The sequence below is a fragment of the Arachis hypogaea genome, chromosome 20 (genome assembly GCF_003086295.3).
Source record: "Arachis hypogaea cultivar Tifrunner chromosome 20, arahy.Tifrunner.gnm2.J5K5, whole genome shotgun sequence".
In the NCBI taxonomy this organism is placed as follows: domain Eukaryota; kingdom Viridiplantae; phylum Streptophyta; class Magnoliopsida; order Fabales; family Fabaceae; genus Arachis; species Arachis hypogaea.
The window spans coordinates 141,852,521-141,870,250 of NC_092055.1; the positions used below are offsets into that span (position 1 = coordinate 141,852,521).

Below are 17,730 nucleotides of genomic sequence, written 5' to 3' on the forward strand. Positions count from 1 at the left end.
CGTTATAATAATAAAAAAAACAAAAAAAGACACTCACGTAACCACTTTGTAAATATTATAATCAGACAAAGATTTTTCTCTTTCATTTTATATAAGTACATTGTCCTATTTTTTAAGAATAAAAATTTATTTAAATTTTAGAAAGATTTAAAAAAATAAAAAATTCTTACCGGATATGTGATATACTGACATGAACTGTGTAGCTGCACCTTTTGTCATTGGCGGTGGAAAATAAAAACACTTCCTCTTTCACTCTTCACATATTCTTATTCATATTCATATTCCTATAAAAAAAAAAAAGGAAAAAATTTCCTCTCGATTTCGAACTTCTCAAACCGTCTCTCTCTTTCTCTCAATACAAACAAACGCGATCTGTGTGCTGATCCTTTCCTTTTACCAAACCAAACGCTTCGGAATCTCGCCACTCTCATTCCCTGGATTCCACTCGCAAGGTTGGCGCCATTCCTTCCCGTTCTTTCTTTTTCTCTCGTTTCATCTGTTGTTGTTGTTGTTGTTGTAGTGGTTTTGAATTTTGATATACTTGCTGCTTTGGTGCCGAAGAAAACCGTGGCTATTGGAGGAGAATTTTGATTTTGGAATTTGGATCATCGAAGGTCCAAATGCAATTTTCGTCATTGTTAGTTATTGATGTTATTTTTTGCTATACTATTGAATGATTGATCAATGCCGTCATTTCGAGTGTGTGTTTGTTTTGTTGCGCTGGATGGAATTAAGGAAATGATGCTGAGAAGTTTGATTTGAAAGGAATTATTGCTTTGTTTCGAATTTCTAGCGAAATGAGTGTTTTTCTATATGAAAAATGATGCACAGTTAACCTAATGGGAGAAACTGTTTGCATGGCCAAAAAAATTGGTTGGAAAGATATGTTGTTGAGGGGATTATTTAGATTTGTCTGATTTCGTATTGTTTCAGCTTAGAATTGATAATGAGTGGTGATTGATTGCGCACTTAGGTAATCAAGTTTATCGTTTCATTCTTCTCATGCTTCGAAAGAATGAAATGTGTTGTTCATGCATGTGTGATAGGAATGCCTATAAAGACATCTTTTTCCTAGAACAAAAAATAAATGGGATTGTGGATTATTGTTTACTGATTTCAATGTTTAATAAAATTAGGATTTGTTATTTATTAGCCTTAGTAGTTGAAAATTCTTTGATGTTGCTCGTAAGTTATCTGACAATATACAATTCTCTTTCCATTGGTCATTCTTGCTCAACTGTATCCATTTACAGTTGAAGGAGGAAGAGGGACAGCACTATGCTATGTTAGTTTGTCATTGTGACCTGGAAATTTATTTGGATATTATTTTCATGTGTTGAATGGGTTTTGTATTTAATTTTATTATTTGTTTTGGCTTATTATCCTTTATTTTCCAGGTCTTGAAGTTACAAACAGAGGAAACTTGATATTGTAAGTAAATCATTGCTATACTTGGAGTTTTGGAGTAGTTTGCTATGGATCTTGCAAACAACACAGCAGGTGCTTCAGAAAGGCCTGCAAAACACAACGAAGGTGCTATAGGAAGTCCTATAAATAATAAAGCCAGTTATGCAGGAATTCCTTCAAACAATGAAGTGGCCGGCACAGGAATTCCTGTTACGGACCTTTCAGTTAGTTCAGCAAATCCTGCAAAAGACGAACCAGGTGGTGCTAACCATGTAAATGACCAAGCTGATAGTTCAGAAAATCTTGCAAAGGACAAATTAGATGGTGCAGAAAATTCTGATGAAGACAAACCTGATTCTCCCATAAACCTTGTAAATTACCGATCAGGTGGTGCAGAAAATCCACCAAATGACAAATTCAGTAGTGCAGAAATGCCTGTGAAGGAACTAGCAGCTGGTATAGGAACTCCTGTAGGTACTGCAGAAAGTCCTGTGAAGAGAAAAGATGGTTCAGAAAATCCTATAAATAATACAAAAGGTGATATAGAAACTTCTGTACATGACAAGGCAGATTCTGCTGAAAATGCTGTGGATGACAAAACACGTGGCATAGAAAATCTTGTAAATGATAAAGCAGATGAAGTAGAAAGTCCTTTAAACAAACAAGCAGATGCTGCAGAAACTCCTGTAAAAGTCAAACAACTGGCTGCTGAAAACATTGTAGAATACAAAGCAGATGCTGTTGAATGCCCTGTAGACAGCAACATAAATCGTCTTCCAGCTGAAGCAAAGGAGATATTAATATCACTGGCAAGTAAATGGGAGGATGTGTTGGATCCAAATGCATTGCAGGTGATTCCTCTCAAAGGGGCAATGACAAATGTGGTATTTCAGATAAAGTGGAGAACTAAAGCTGGGGAAACATCACGGAAGGTTCTAGTTAGAATCTATGGTGAGGGTGTTGACGTTTTCTTTGATAGGCATGATGAGATCCGGACATTTGAATTCATGTCAAAACATGGGCAGGGACCATCTCTACTAGGACGGTTTGCAAATGGTCGCGTCGAAGAATTTATCCACGCACGGGTAACATTGTCTTCTTTTATTTTCCGTCTTAATACTGGAACTACTCAAACTACCTTATAGAACCTTACTATGAGTTTGCTGATGAATGGTTGCAATGGAATGTATATATATTCCAACTATTATTACTTGGACCTACCCTCACTTTTCATTATTCATCCAGTTATATAAACTATTTGTAAAATTTAGGCAGTGCTTTTATTGTTTAACTATCCATTGGTTGACATTGTTGTAGTTTTCATTATGACTTATCAGACATTATCAGCATCTGATCTGCGTGAACCATCAATCTCTGCTCTTATAGCAGCCAAAATGAAGGAGTTCCACGATCTTGACATGCCTGGTGAAAAGAAAGTCCACCTTTGGGATAGATTACGGTATGTCCTTTCTGAACACTCGTCTGAGCCTGATTATTGAAAATATGAAAAGAAACCTTATTATCTGACAAATAACATTTCTCACTTGTATTAGGTTTATTTAAATAACTCCTGCTCAATAATTTAATATTTTCAGTACACTTCGATCTTTTTCTCAAATATTTTTGTTAAAATGTTTCAGAACATGGCTTGGCGAGGCCAAACGTTTGTCATCCCCTAAAGAAGTGGAGGCCTTTTATTTGGACATAATTGACAGGGAAATCTTTGTTTTGCAAAATGAACTATCAGGTGCTGCAAGCCAACGGATAGGATTTTGCCACAATGATTTGCAGTATGGTAACATAATGCTTGATGAAGAGACCAATGCTGTCACCATAATAGTGAGTCTCTTTTTGTGCTAGTTGGTAAAATCATGATAATGTTGCTAACACCTCTGTGGGGGCAGATAAAAAAATATTTGATCTTTCATGGGACCTTCTCTCATAAAACAATTGGTTATACTTCTGTCCTAAGATTTTAACTGATATTTGTTGAAACTAGGATCATGATGAATGAAGAAATCTTATTTCATCTTGTGGATGAGTTTAATTATAATTGATGAACTTTTTTGAATTCTTTCTTACTGAGACTATTGTACTAGTTTAGGCTAAATTATGTATAAGCTATTTGATGCCAGATGGTGATAAGCCTGTAATTGATATAAGATTACATTGTGATGTATATATCTTGCGTGCGATGACTATTCATCTTTTTTCTTCCTTTCTCCCCTTTTTGTGGTACTAGACTTGAGGTATGATAAATTGGTCTGCTAGTAATCGTCCTGTTGAATAATCTTAGCTATTATGAGGTATGATAATTTGGTCTGTTAGTAATCATCCTGTTGAATGATCTTTGGTTATTATGTTCTCTACCATGTAACGAAAATTATAGTTTTAATGGGTCTTATCCAGCAAGATTTTAATGCGTGCCTTTGTGACAGGATTATGAATATGCAAGTTATAATCCTGTAGCATATGACATAGCAAACCACTTCTGTGAGATGGCTGCTAACTATCATACAGAAACACCTCATATTCTCAACTACAAGAACTATCCTGGTACTTTCGACTTTCTGAATTTATTTTCGTCATTCTCTCCGTATTTTCATTAAAGCATGACTTTATTGGGCTGGTTCTTTTGGCAGATCTTGAGGAGCGTAGAAGATTTGTGAACACATATTTGAGTTCCTCAGGTATTTGATTTCTTTAAATGTTTATATGACATAGCTTCGTATTCTTCTGTAGAACTTAAAATTGAGGAGTTGCCATTTGCTTTCAATTTCCTGACTTTGGTTGTATTTCATAATTGAAGCAACCAAGTTGCATTTATAAATTAAAAAACTAAAGATCAATAATCGTTGAATCTTGTATTTCATCACTTCTATAGTTGTGTATTACCTTCAGAACTTAAATTATCTTGCCATGTTCCTGAAGTTATTGGACCTGGGCGCAGGTGCGCAACCAAATGGCAGTGAAGTGGAGGATCTACTTCAAGAAATTGAGAAGTATACACTTGCAAATCATATTTTCTGGGGCGTTTGGGGAATAATTTCGGTACCTTCACTTTCTCAGTTGTGGTTAATCATTTTATTCGTGCTTCCAAAATAAGTCTAAATAATGAAAAATCATGGAATAACGTGCACCTGGTTCGTGCACCGAGTTTTCATAACATTAAGATTAGACTGCTAATAAAAAGTACTTGTTTATCGTTTCTATAGAACTACAAGTGAAAAGTGAATAACAGAAGTGTTGCTTTTTTATTTTTCCAAAGTTAAGATTTCATTGAGTGAAAAGGAGGTTTTTGGGTCTATGATAGACCACATACAAAGGCTAAAACTGGGATTTCCACATCACAGAAATATCTAAAAAAAAACATGAGAGAGAAAGAATTAAGTGATCAGAAAGGAAAGTTCATCTTCTTCAGTGAGTTAGGACACGAGGCAGGTCAGGAACTCAGCGTAGTTAGTATCTTGTTTTCCTTTTATTTTATTGCAGCTGCTGTTCAAATAGTTAGCAAGTTTATTTGCTACCTGAGAATGAGTTCACTGGGAAATAGTCTCTTATGAATATTTCACTCTCAATTAAACCAAAGTCCAAAAGTTTCACTATGTCATATATAACTAGAGATCTGACCCTTTCCAAGCGTACTACTACTAGAGGGTTGTTATCTATCACCCACATTTTTCAGTCTTTCAAATGTAGATATGTTTGTTTATTCATCTTCTGTTATTATTTTTGTTTTTTTTTATTTACCTTTTTCGAGGATTGGGGAACATCCTAGTATCATGTTATAGCCTTTGCAAAATAAAGTTATAAATGACTAAATTTTTAAACTAAATAACCATAACGATCCTTCTGAATAATGTGTTAATTTTCTTGGATTTTTCAGGACTTTTGGGTTTGAAAAGCTTTTCCATATACTGCCAATCATATATTGGATCACTAGAATATAACGACCTGCATTATGAAAATCCCCACAAAAAAATATGTTTTATGTTGATTCTTTGAAGTCCTAAATGCAGTAATATACTACACAATATACACATTGGGTTCTACCCTTCCTCAGATCTTGCATAACGCGAGATACTTTGCATTGTGCTGTCATTTTATTAACTAATCTTATGATTACCTTGCTCAGGCTCAAGTAAACAAAATTGATTTCAACTACAAGGAGTATGCGAAACAGAGGTTTCAAGAATACTGGACAAGGAAACCTTATCTTTTAAGCCATGATGCTCCCTCTCCTTATAATGCACCTTCTCCTTATAACAATCCTGCCGAGGGTACAGGTATTTTGATTTGATTTGATTGATTTTTTATTTTTTATTTTTTTTTGTATTTTTGAAACGTTAAATAGAATCAATAGCTTGTCACCTACGGAACAGATAGTATTTTCTTGATGTGATTTTAAAGTGTATGTTGAAGTTCGTTGTTTTTGTTTTTGACTTAGAAGATTGTTAGTTGAGGTGAATAGTTTTTCAGTGTTGCAAGCCACAACAAATAACAGTATTGTATCTGTAATTCAAGTGTGATTCATGACGTTAGAGAGTAAACAAAAACACAATTTGTTTAGTATTTTCTGAAATATTTATTCATGAATTGATGATCTCTCCCCCTCCCCCTTTGTTTTGGTTCCGTAATGAATTAATCTAATACTTATAAACGATCCTCCTTGTTTTTCTGCCTTTTTCTGTTGCTAAAATCAACTAAATTATATAGTTTGAATTGGATAAATTTTTTTTCGTTCTTGCTTTTCTTTCTCGTGCAGAAGCCATAGTTTTTGACGCGAGGACATGTTACTTGACATTACTTTTGTTAACAATGAATTGGTGAAAAATGAGTGAGAAGTTCATGTATAATCCATCTCTGTAATTTTAAAATAAAGTTAATAATTTCTTTTATAATACTTTCAAACCAAATTTTCCCTAATTATTAAGCCTTGGAGATTTTCATTATAAGATATTGTTAAGGCCTTGAGGGTGTGTTTATTTTATATTTTTCCATTTAGGGAAAAGTGTTTTTATCTATTTTTTTTCTCATTTGTCTTTTTTTTTTTAAATAATGAAAATCACTAAAAAATAATTAAAGAAAATATCCCTTTTTGGGTTTTTAGTACGAATCGAAGAGTTACTCATGAGAATAATTATTTCTAGTTTTTTCTTTTATTTATTACATGTAAAGTTTAAGTTTTATCATTACTTTTTCTTAAATTTGAACAAAATCTCCGTTAAGTCATAAGTGCTAATTGGTTTAATAGACTTTTCTTATCACGGATTTAATATGATTAATTTACAAATCTTTTTATTTGAATTTTCTGATTCATTCATAAACATTGCATGCATGGAAATTTGTTGGGTTTTATTTCGATTTTTTAAACAAAGTGATTTTTGCATCGGGAAAAAAAAAATCTCGGATTAGATTTATATACAGACTAAATATATTATATAGAAGTGTGAAGCTTTAGAGTCAATTTTGTCTGTCTTTATTTATAAACAAATGTAAAATGCAAGTTACTAATGCTATCATTCTATTTCATTTCATTCAAGTTTTCTTTATTTTTTGGACAATGAATTCATTTTTATCGGACTTTTTTTTTGGTAAGTATTTTTATCGGACTTTTATTTATGACAAAAAATACTATGATTTGAATTCATAGCCCGAGTGATTTTCTCCTTTAATATTAAATGAAAAAAATGGTTATCTGAACTAACTAATCAAACTTGAACCCGAGTATGAAATAATTAAAGCATAAGATGTGTTTGTCCTGATTATATTTAGTTCCTTTAAGAAATTTGCATCACGACTGTTATTATTACTTTTAAAAATCATTCTTTAATTAATCCATTAAACTAACCACTCAACCAGAGAGAGAGAGAGGGAATTAGAATCTACTATTGATAATATTTATTATGTGAATATTGACTTGAATACCATAGCATATAATTTTAATGCAAATTATTTTGGTATCCAATAATGTGAGTAAATTTAATGCAGGAGAGCTAGCAGCGCCACCACAACCACCACCACCACCACCAACTCATGCAAGGAAGAGCTCGGGTATCTTTAAAAAGATGAAGAGAGTTTTAGGTCTTGGCTTGTTCAGGTCCTCCAAGAACTCCTCCAGTTAGATTCATGCAACGCATTCCTTTACCTTGTTTGGCCATTACTACATTTTGACAATGAGATATGTTATTGTAAATAGAAGCAGGAATCATGTTCCCAACAACGGCTACTGCATTTTTGTAACCTCAAATTCTAAATTAAAATTAATTATTTTTTTATTTTATTTTATTTTATTTTTATCACAATCAATCTTAATTTGGCCAAAAGGGCAAACATACTATTTTTATCTACTATATAGTTTTTTTCAAAATAACCACCAGTATTATTTTAAAATATAAAATATATATTAAAAATAAGTTATATAATATATATATTTATACATAAATATATGATGATTGATTTTGATGACTAATTTCTCTGTGTACATAGTATTCGTCTAAACAAATGGTGTTATATTTCGATGAGAAAATGACAAATCGATTTTTGACTTTTTGGTCTGCAGATATTTAAGTCCCTGAGGATTTAAAAATACATTTAAGTTCCTAACCTCTTTAAAATAAGAACATATCGGTCCCTGAGTCTAATTTGTTCAATTTTAAAATATCTTTCACGTCTGCATCCATATCAACTAGTCAGTACAATGGGAGTCATGTTTGATTTTTCCGTTGAGTTTGACAGACCCAAGTGAGTACGAGGGATTAATATGTCTTGGTTTTGAGAAGGTCAGGAATTTAAATGTATTTTCAAATCCTCGAAGAGTTAAATATCTGCGAATCAAAAGGTCAAAAACCTATATCATTTTCTCTATTTCGATACTACTTAACATACATCTTAAACTATAAGTAATTAAAATGCCTTAGCATTTGTTGAGTATATTTATGGGTCTGAAAGCAACATAAATCGTCTTAAATAATAAGTAATTAGAATGTCTTAGCATTGAATGGATGAACATTCACGTGGATTTCTCATTCTATTTTTTTTTTGTACATTTAAATGTATATATCTTTTCTTTATTATTATTATTATTATTATTATTATTATTATTATTATTATAAGTGCACCGTTAAAAAAGAGTATAATGAATTTATCTTTTGATATCAAAAAGGAAAAATACACGTTTAAGTGCAATAAATCGAAGCTATTGTGCAATTAAGTGCATTACTAATTTACGGGAGTGGATTCTCTCCGGTAGAAAAAAATTGGATAGTGTCTAGTGTTTGATCTCACTATTTATTATTCTCTCTCTCTTATTAATTTTTGGTCCTACTTATAAAATTAAAGGTGAGAGATCACACTTTATTCTCTCCAGTAAAAAAAAATGGAGAGGATCCATTTCCCTAATTTACTACACACATTAAGATATAACGTAGTGAGCCAAATGCATTGATTTATGTTATACTAAAAAGAGTAATCATAAAAGACAGTAATATTAAACAAATAAATGGTACAAACATATTTCTCTTTTACATGGTGAAACAAATCAAAGAGACATTATGCAAATCAGTATTGATTAAGCCGTTAACGTGCGAAATAACTTCAACTCACAAATTCAATCTATAGAATCGGGCTCTCATATATTTATCAGGTCCTTTGATAATGAAAGTGGAAGGCAGAATGACGCAAAAATAATCTCTGACCAAACATAGCTCTTCTATATAGACTATAAAAGCATATTAATCTCCTCTCTTATTTAATAAATGTGTGTATATTGTATAAAAAGAGAGATAAAAATAGCCAAAATGATAAATACCTTATTTAGAACAATAAATTTATATAAAATGGTAATTCAGAAGAAAAGATAAAGCTGTGCAACTGTATTATCCTTTGTATTATCCTCTCTACTATTTATTGAGATTAAATTTCAAGAGAGTGTAAATGTGTAATTAAATATCTGGAATATGTTACCACATGACTCAGTCAGAACATACTGGATTAAAAGCAACAAATCTAATCTTGTACGATTGTCTGAAGAGGCAGAGAGCTTTCAACTTCTTTGGTAGCATCAGCGTTCCTTTCCGCAACAACCTTGGATAAGCCAAACATCTGAAACCAAGAACCGCGCTTTATCAGCAAATGTCAAAGAAAGATGACGAAATGAATCATTATCGAGAAAATTAAGGAACAAACCTTCTGAACTGTTTTCTGAAAGCAAGTTTTGTGTTCTTCCATCGAAGCATGAATGAACTCGTCAATGTGATCCTTCACATCCTGCAAGAATGTTGCTTCTTCGCTCTTCTTCTTTCGACATGACGTAGCTGATGGTGCAGTTGAATGTGTTTCAGGTTGGCTTTTCTGTGTGTCCATGCTTTACAAAGAGCTGTAACAAGTCAGACCATGAACTCAGTGATCATCAAACCAATTTCTTTGAACCTTATTATTAACACAGATCATACTGCCATCACAATTAACCATAATCATATACTGCCAAAATCATTTTGAAATTTGATTTGTTATCAAGATGGTAAAGAAATCACTTTTAAAGTTGCTCAAGATGATCAAATTGATAATAGCAATAAACCAATCATCACTAATCATTTTTCAAAAAAAATAAAGAAGAAAAACAAGGCAAAAAATTAGAACAAATGCATCTACATTCAAAACTAGCCTTGAAAATCAGTACACAAATGTCAATTATATTATCTCAGCAACATGAATCAATATTTACCTCCCAAAATATGAAAATATTAACTTTTCACAATGCTAAACAAGAACTTTCATATTTAAAAGTGTATGTGTAATAAATAAAGAAGCCAATGGTGCATGATTTCAAGTTGCATAACTAAACTTATGGTCAAGATGCAAGAGCGATATATTCAAGATAATTCAGAGAATACATCAGAATTTGTAGGAAAAACAGAGAACAGATTTGAACCTGGAGTTTGCCTGTCTTAACCTAATAAACACATGGTGCATCATGCATGGTTTCAAGTTGTATAGCTCATTGTATGTTCAAGAGAACACTTGATAATAAAAAAAGAATCTGATAACAATAATCTTGAAAGCTATGTGCACAGCCTCACAAAAGAGCACACAGCATCATTTTGAGTTTCGAGTTGTATAGCGATAATTATATCAGCAGTGAACATGGAAACAAACACGCAAAAATGAGTCTCACAAAATGTGACTCGACCATCTTGCCCTTGAATGAGCAGCTCAAATCTGCTAGGAAAATATACCAATAATATGAACAAGTATTTCCCTATCAACAAACAAATGTATCCCAAGACAAAATCAAAACTTAAAGAACTTCATCAAATCGAGCGCAACACCACCACCAAGCCACCAACTCATTCATGAGTCAACTTCAAAAGTGCTTAGTTAATCATAATATTTCTGCCTCCCTCAAATAAAACAATCCTCCTTTTCATTTCTTACCCTTGCCTTTCGACTCATTTATCTAATAAGAGGATATTACTGCACCAAACAGAACCAAACCAGCTAGCTAATAATATAGAACATTAGAACTTACCCCCTCTAGAGCAAAAGCAACTGCTATGCTTTTTTTTTTTAATAATAATAATAAATTAGAAACGATCAATGAAAAGAAATTGCAGATGAAATTCCAAGACAACAAAAGGTTGCGTATCAACTTAGTCATGAAAACTATAAACTTCTCATCAACCTATTGAACCCTAAACTTTCTAATACCCAATTCAAATCAAGGTGATTAACAAATACGCAGCAATCATATGATACGAGCATCAATAATAATCAGAACACGATGACCTAATTTCAGTGAAAGAAAACAATTCCAGATTCAAAGCGTAGAAATCGTTTTTGAAATATGCAGTTCAAACTTCAAACAAAAGTATTCCCAATCACACAGAATGAAAATCACGCAGCTTATGAAGCTACGAATCAGACTAAAAAAAGAAAAAAAATAATACCTTAATCAGAGCGAGCACTCTTGCTACCAGTTACCACAACTCCAGAAAATACCCGAGAGAACCACGGAACCAGTCTGGTGTTTTCATATTTATCTAACTGCCCAAGAAAATTTGAATATTGTAAAGTCAGGTACATTTTTTTTTTTCAAAGTTCCAGAGTAAAATTCAAACTCGTAATCTCTTAGTTGAATATAAAAAGAGTATATTATTTGAAGAATAAAGTATAGCTTTTGTTCCCAACGTTTGAGGTAAGTGTTATTTGTGTTCCTAATGTTAAATCGTCCTATTTGTATCTTTAACGTTTATAATAGTGATTCAATGTTATCCTACTATCAATTATACTAACAAATAAGATTATATTTTTCAATTATTCTGACTTGGATGTATTCATTCTCAATTAAGTCTCAATTAGATGTGTTCGATTTTAATATTATACCCACTATTTGTGTTTAGATTTAATTATGTCCCTAGAAAAGTAAATTATGTAAATGTTGTAGGAATTAGTTTCAACATTTGATGAGCTATTTTTTAGAGTAGATCATCGATTCTATCTCAGACATTTGTATTCTAACTTCAAAAAGAGATTTTTAAAACACAAATTAAAGCGCTCATGATATGTAATTGACGGCAGGATAACATTGAATCATTTTTACAAACGCTAAGAATACAAATAGGACGATTTAAATGTTAGGGACACAAATATAATTTACCCCAAAAACGATACTTTACTCTTATTTGAATTATAACCGGTGCCTCAGGTATAATTATTTTAGTGTCAAGGCAAGAATCGAAAATTATTAGATAATAAATTAATTAAATATATTAAATTGTTTAATAATTTTTACTATTAATTTTATATAACCTTTGAATATACTGTTAATAACTTAATACTTAATATAAATAAAATTATATATGTGGAACAAGTTATATCTGGTCAGACGAATTTAATTTTGATAGTTTTATACATTCATCAACAATAATTAGTAAATTTTTAAATAATAAATTTAAAAATTAATTACTTTTATGAATAAATATATATGTAAAATTATTTTGTACACAATACATAAAAATTAAATTTTTATTATATAAGTAAATAATTATTTTTCACACATAAATTGATATATTTAAAAACATATATAATTAATTATTATATCAACAAAATAAATTATTTTATACTATTAGCGAAACAAAATTAAATTCTTTATAAACAAATATAAGTAATTATTATATCTACAAAAATAAATTATTTTTTATATCTACCATATAAATAGTCATCTAAACCTACATGTTAACAAGAGAGAATGAAAAGGGAAAACATATATGTAGATCAAAATTGAAGAGGATACAAAGGTACAAACTACAATTTATGTATTTAAAAATAAAAAACTAAAACACAATTCACTTATCACAACATTTGTGTTAAGACATTTTTCTCTTCATTGCTAGCTTTTACAACTAACACTCTCCTTTGCCCTCATACCCCAAACAAGAAAAAGGAACCATTTGCAGAAAAAGGCACCGTTCATTGCAGAATTGGACGCCAATCCTCTTGCTTTCAGTTTGATGTGTTTTGACGCCAATCCTCTATTCCTCTTGTCTTCAATTCTCTTAATTCCCAGGGCCTCAAGCTGCATCTATTTAGCTCTTCTTTTCTTTCCATTTTTACCAAATTTTTTACCTTTTGCTGACTTGCTCTTCAAATGTGAAATCCTGTCTGCCTTTTTCTGCCTCTCCTTTCGAATTTGATCAAATTCTTTGATCTCTGAACGAACATGAGAATTGGGCATTGATTGCTGCCTCTTACTGCCGCCTTTGAAATTCCTACCTCTTCCTCTGTAAGATCCTGCATTTTAAAACACGACATAATCGATGTCAATTCAGAAGGCTTCAACAGTTTACTTCAATCTTTATACATTACCACATGCAAAATTGTTTACTAGCACAACTTAAGGAATGCAACAATTTTAAAATTGACAGACCTAAGATTTTGTTCAAATGGAGATCTAAAGAACTTCAATAAAACTATAAAGAAGACTGCAATCTAGAGATCATGCTAATTAGTGGTGTTAGTAGTAGCTCAGGACAAAACAACTTAGGATCATTGTTGTGTTCTTGTTTCTTTTCTTCAATGCTCTTGCAGCAGTAAGTTAAATAAATTGTTGTCTATGAAAAATGATTATCAATCAGTCTAGCAACTATAACAAATATTATTGTATAATAAAAATCAATTAAAATGTATAATAATTAATAAACATAAACCATATTGTAACATGACAAGCTAAGCAAACTTGCTGATGAAAATATCAAACACTTGATCCTTGTAGGAGTTTATTGCTTTGACATTTTCCAATGGCACCTTATAAGTTTCACCATATTCTAAGGAAGCTAAAGACATATTCAAGAGAACTTTACACATGCAACAATAATTCTACATTGGAAAACAAGATAGAGAACATACACAGACTCCACTTATAAACAATAAATACTCACTAAGTATTAAAATTTAAAGGGAGAAGCAAATTAGGCATATATTTATTACCTTTAAAACTCGTGGATTCTTGAGCATTACCATCATTATTTGTCCCCTTAAGAGATACCTTAGTGTGTGAGCGCTCTTTCCACTTCTTATATATGCCTGTCTTGGTGGCCTTTGTTTTTGCACCACTCTCTGTCTTTATCTATATCCAAAAAGGAAACATGAATGTAACATCTAAATCCACGGGAAGGTACATGAAAGAATTTCATCTTGTATATAAATATGCAAATAAATTGATATAAAATTGTACCTTTCCATTTGCTGCAACACGGTCACCATTATTTAACTTGATGTACTTTTTACTCCTCTGACAACAAAGGGTTTATGTGAATGCCAAGTTTTGTACAAAATTAACATAAACTCAACAATGATGGTTCTCTATTTTTTCCCCCTAAAACGATTCAATCATAACTGTTCAGCATTACCTTATCCCAGTGATATACAGATCTTTGTTTCTGAATGCCAGTACTATCATCTGCAACCAGATCTAAAACAGCAGAATCCAATCTGAAATATTATTACATATAATTAGAATCAAACAAGAAAAATTAAAACAGACAGAAATGATCAGAGGGTGCAAGTAAAATAACCCATTTTGGTTGTCAATATAATGTACAAGTAAACATATTCAACACCAAATGACAAACACAATCAACCAAGATTGACATTTTTAACTAATGATTATGGTTAGGTCCTCTGAACTCATGATTTACAGCAGGGTCAAACAATATTTTGGTTCTCATCTTACCCTCTACAATACTCACATCCAACAAGGAACTGTTACTGATCAATCAAGCAAATATTACCTGTTTGCGGCAAATTCTTCATTAGCTTTCACAGAAAGGCCAGCCTCCATGTGCTGAGAATGATAGCAAGATGCGAAGTATCAGTAGGCAAATTGTTAGTAGTTTCAAAAGCATAATCATCACACATTAAGAAAATATAGCACTAGCATATGCCTATATCATATAATTTGGTAATCCAGATCCAGATAAACCACACTAGTAATAGAAACTTACTTGATTTTTAGGTACTGAACTTATATAGTATTCCTCATCCATGAAACACTGTTGCTTTCTCTTAGAACCAGATGCTGCTTAAACCAAAGGAAAACATAGTAAAAAGTTAATCAATGTCACTTCTAGTCTTCTTTTGTGAAAATTCAAAAAGCATACTCCTTTTTTTTAAATACAAATTCAAAAAGATTCATGAAAATAACATATAAACTACCCCACACACAATTTCTATATTCAAGAGCTCAGTAAATTATTCCATCTTTAATCATAAAAAATGAATTAACAGGCAGTCATTTTCTAGATAACAAAAGAACTAGGCAAGCATATTGAATGCTTTGCAATAGCAGAAGCCACAATTTGTAAACAAGATGACACCGTGAAGAGGATAATTTCACCTAAAATACAATAACAAACTCAAAGGAGGTCTAATGACTATAAAAAAGAGAGAGAGAGAGAGAGAGAGAAGGGGGGGGGGGTACCTTTTCTCCCTTTTCCAGTGGAAGGAATATCTTCTGGTTGAATTTCCTCCTGCAAGAGGCAAAAATACATGTATCCTCAAGCGTTGGAAAAGAAAATGCAGAAATAAAATTAGCATATTGACTCTAATTAGTTAGAAGAAATATTTAGCTGGTTATCAGGAAATGAGGTTAGGAAGTCCACATCTAAATTACAGCAATAGCAACATACCTTTTCCACAGTACTTTTAGACTGCTGTTCATGAACCAAATTTATAATATTCTCATGAATGGCTCTCTTCCTTTTCATCACATCAACCCATTGACCGGAAGGACCCTGCAATTATGCGTCATTTACAATGTCAAGGTAATATGGTAAGACAACTAGCTAATGATGAAAGCCAGAAAATCACAAAGATATTATTCCTAGTGGCTTGCTAGGGACAGGCATTGTAAACTTATACATGATATATCATGGAACATGAATGATCATTAACATGGATATCAATATGTGTGAGATGACACTAACAACCATGAAACAACACACCAAAAATTAAGTTAATGGAAACACAAACTACCTGTACATGCTTTGATTTAGCTGCTTCCCCTTCAGCTTCCAAGATAGTCTGCTTTGGCCTGAAAATTACACGATCTAGTTAACTTTTGATAAAATGATCAAGCCATTAGACAATCTGTATATAATCTTATACTCACCTAAACTTTTTCAAATGCTCTGAAAATGCAAGGGCCATTAACTCCCCAGTTTCCAATACATTCTTGAACATCGGATGCAGACCCTCACGTGGCAAATCCTTTACTCTTCGAATAGACTCCTTGGATGGTAAGGGTTTCGTCTTCATATATAAACGGAATGCATTGTTACAGGTTCTCTGCAATGACTCCAATTCTGCATTAGTGTCAATAATTTCCCTAACTCTATCTGAAACAAGGTCAAGGACTGTTTGAGGGAATCGGCCATAAACAGTTTCTCCATTTGCCATTGCCTGTTCAATTTTCGACATTACTCCAGTCATATTCTGCAAGACCTCTTCTTCGGTGGGAGCAGCTTTTATCGGCTTCGACAGAAACAAATGAAGATCCAATAGGTAAGCCATATCCTCCGATGTCACAAAGGAATAAGCAGTGCCAGTACGGCCAGCCCTCGCAGCCCTTCCAACACGATGAACGAATATCTTGGGCTTTGGTGGGAAGTCCCAATTGATAACATTATCAAGCAACGGAATATCAATGCCACGAGCTGCAACATCTGTCACAATCAACAGCATCGTCTTCCTCGACCTAAACCTTGATACATGTATTTTTCGGGCATCTTGATCCATGTCACCATAACACACAGATGGTTCAATCCCTTCTTCTCTAAACAGTATATTCAAAAACTCAACATGGTGTTTTGTGGATACAAAAATCAATGTCTGCTGATCCGAACCAATCCTTTCCCTAACCAAATACAACAATGCAGCATACTTCTCTTCCTGTCTCAAAGTAAAAAACACAGTCTTCAAATCAGGGCTAATTTTAGTCTCCAAATCAAGCCTCACAAGCTGAGGATCTCGCAGGCCGGCCTTCGCAAACTCTGCGAGCGCGCTGGGCATAGTAGCGCTAAATAACAGCGTCTGGCGATTCTCGCCGAGCTGCGAAAGAATCTGGTGCAACTGCTCAGCAAAACCCATCCCAAACAAACAATCAGCCTCATCAAAAACAACATACTCAACGGTACGCAACGACATGTCATCTACCTCAGACAAATGGTGCATAAGCCTACCAGGTGTGGCAATTATAATGTCAGGGCTCTGAGCCAGTTCCTCAAACTGGCTCTCCATGCTGTCACCGCCAACTAACAAACTAACCCTAAGATCAGTGAAGTGACCAAGCTCTTTGGTGAATTTTAGGGTTTGAAGAGCCAAGTCCCTTGTAGGGGACAATATGAGGGCTCTAACACCGGACTGAGGGACATGCTGGTTGAGGCGGTGGAGCATTGGGACAAGAAACGCTGCCGTTTTGCCGGAACCAGTGCGGGCCATGGCGACGACGTCGTGGCCGGAGAGGATGAGAGGCATCGTCTTCCTTTGAATTGGAGTGGGGACTTTGTAGCCTTTGCGTTTGATTGCTTTGAATACATTGGGGTTTAGATTCAGAGATTCGAAGCCCCCTGATGATTTTGACTTCTTCTTCTGCTTCTCTATTCTCTTCTTCTCTCCTCCCATTTTTTCTTCTCACTTCTTCTACACCCTACCAGCTGCCGAGGGCGGCGTTTGTTCTCGGGTTCTTGTATAGGGTTTAAGTTAACTAACCTAACATATGGTACCTGACGTCATAAAAAATGGGGAATTTATTTTAATTATATGTTA

General features: G+C 33.1%; 3 protein-coding genes across 7 annotated transcripts; 1 reads left to right on the plus strand and 2 right to left on the minus strand.

Moving 5' to 3' along the window:
• Positions 1 to 209: 209 nt before the first annotated feature.
• LOC112782859 (probable choline kinase 2) lies at positions 210 to 7,690 on the plus strand. 5 transcript variants are annotated; one of them, XR_003193220.3, is made up of 9 exons: positions 210 to 452; positions 1,398 to 2,492; positions 2,745 to 2,866; positions 3,048 to 3,246; positions 3,846 to 3,963; positions 4,050 to 4,097; positions 4,339 to 4,458; positions 5,543 to 5,693; positions 7,399 to 7,690. XR_003193220.3 is itself a non-coding variant. In XM_025825493.3 (9 exons), the coding sequence occupies exons 2-9, from the start codon at positions 1,476 to 1,478 to the stop codon at positions 7,530 to 7,532; spliced, it is 1,890 nt and encodes a 629-aa protein (XP_025681278.1). In that variant the 5' UTR covers positions 211 to 452; positions 1,398 to 1,475; the 3' UTR covers positions 7,533 to 7,690. The 5 variants fall into 5 exon arrangements, 2 of the variants coding, with proteins under 2 accessions (XP_025681278.1, XP_029152059.1); XM_025825493.3 differs by having other exon boundaries at positions 211 to 452; positions 4,358 to 4,458; XR_011878274.1 differs by having other exon boundaries at positions 241 to 614.
• A 1,531-nt stretch (positions 7,691 to 9,221) lies between these two features.
• On the minus strand, positions 9,222 to 11,495 carry LOC112784699 (uncharacterized). The gene is made up of 3 exons (XM_025827995.3): positions 11,355 to 11,495; positions 9,595 to 9,784; positions 9,222 to 9,510 (listed from the first exon to the last, which is right to left on the minus strand). The coding sequence occupies exons 2-3, from the start codon at positions 9,769 to 9,771 to the stop codon at positions 9,415 to 9,417; spliced, it is 273 nt and encodes a 90-aa protein (XP_025683780.1). The 5' UTR covers positions 9,772 to 9,784; positions 11,355 to 11,495; the 3' UTR covers positions 9,222 to 9,414.
• Positions 11,496 to 12,656: 1,161 nt separating this feature from the next.
• On the minus strand, positions 12,657 to 17,692 carry LOC112782469 (putative DEAD-box ATP-dependent RNA helicase 29). The gene is made up of 10 exons (XM_025824858.2): positions 16,076 to 17,692; positions 15,940 to 15,997; positions 15,594 to 15,698; positions 15,386 to 15,434; positions 14,910 to 14,983; positions 14,697 to 14,749; positions 14,316 to 14,397; positions 14,141 to 14,197; positions 13,894 to 14,032; positions 12,657 to 13,197 (listed from the first exon to the last, which is right to left on the minus strand). The coding sequence occupies exons 1-10, from the start codon at positions 17,584 to 17,586 to the stop codon at positions 12,989 to 12,991; spliced, it is 2,337 nt and encodes a 778-aa protein (XP_025680643.1). The 5' UTR covers positions 17,587 to 17,692; the 3' UTR covers positions 12,657 to 12,988.
• Positions 17,693 to 17,730: the final 38 nt, after the last annotated feature.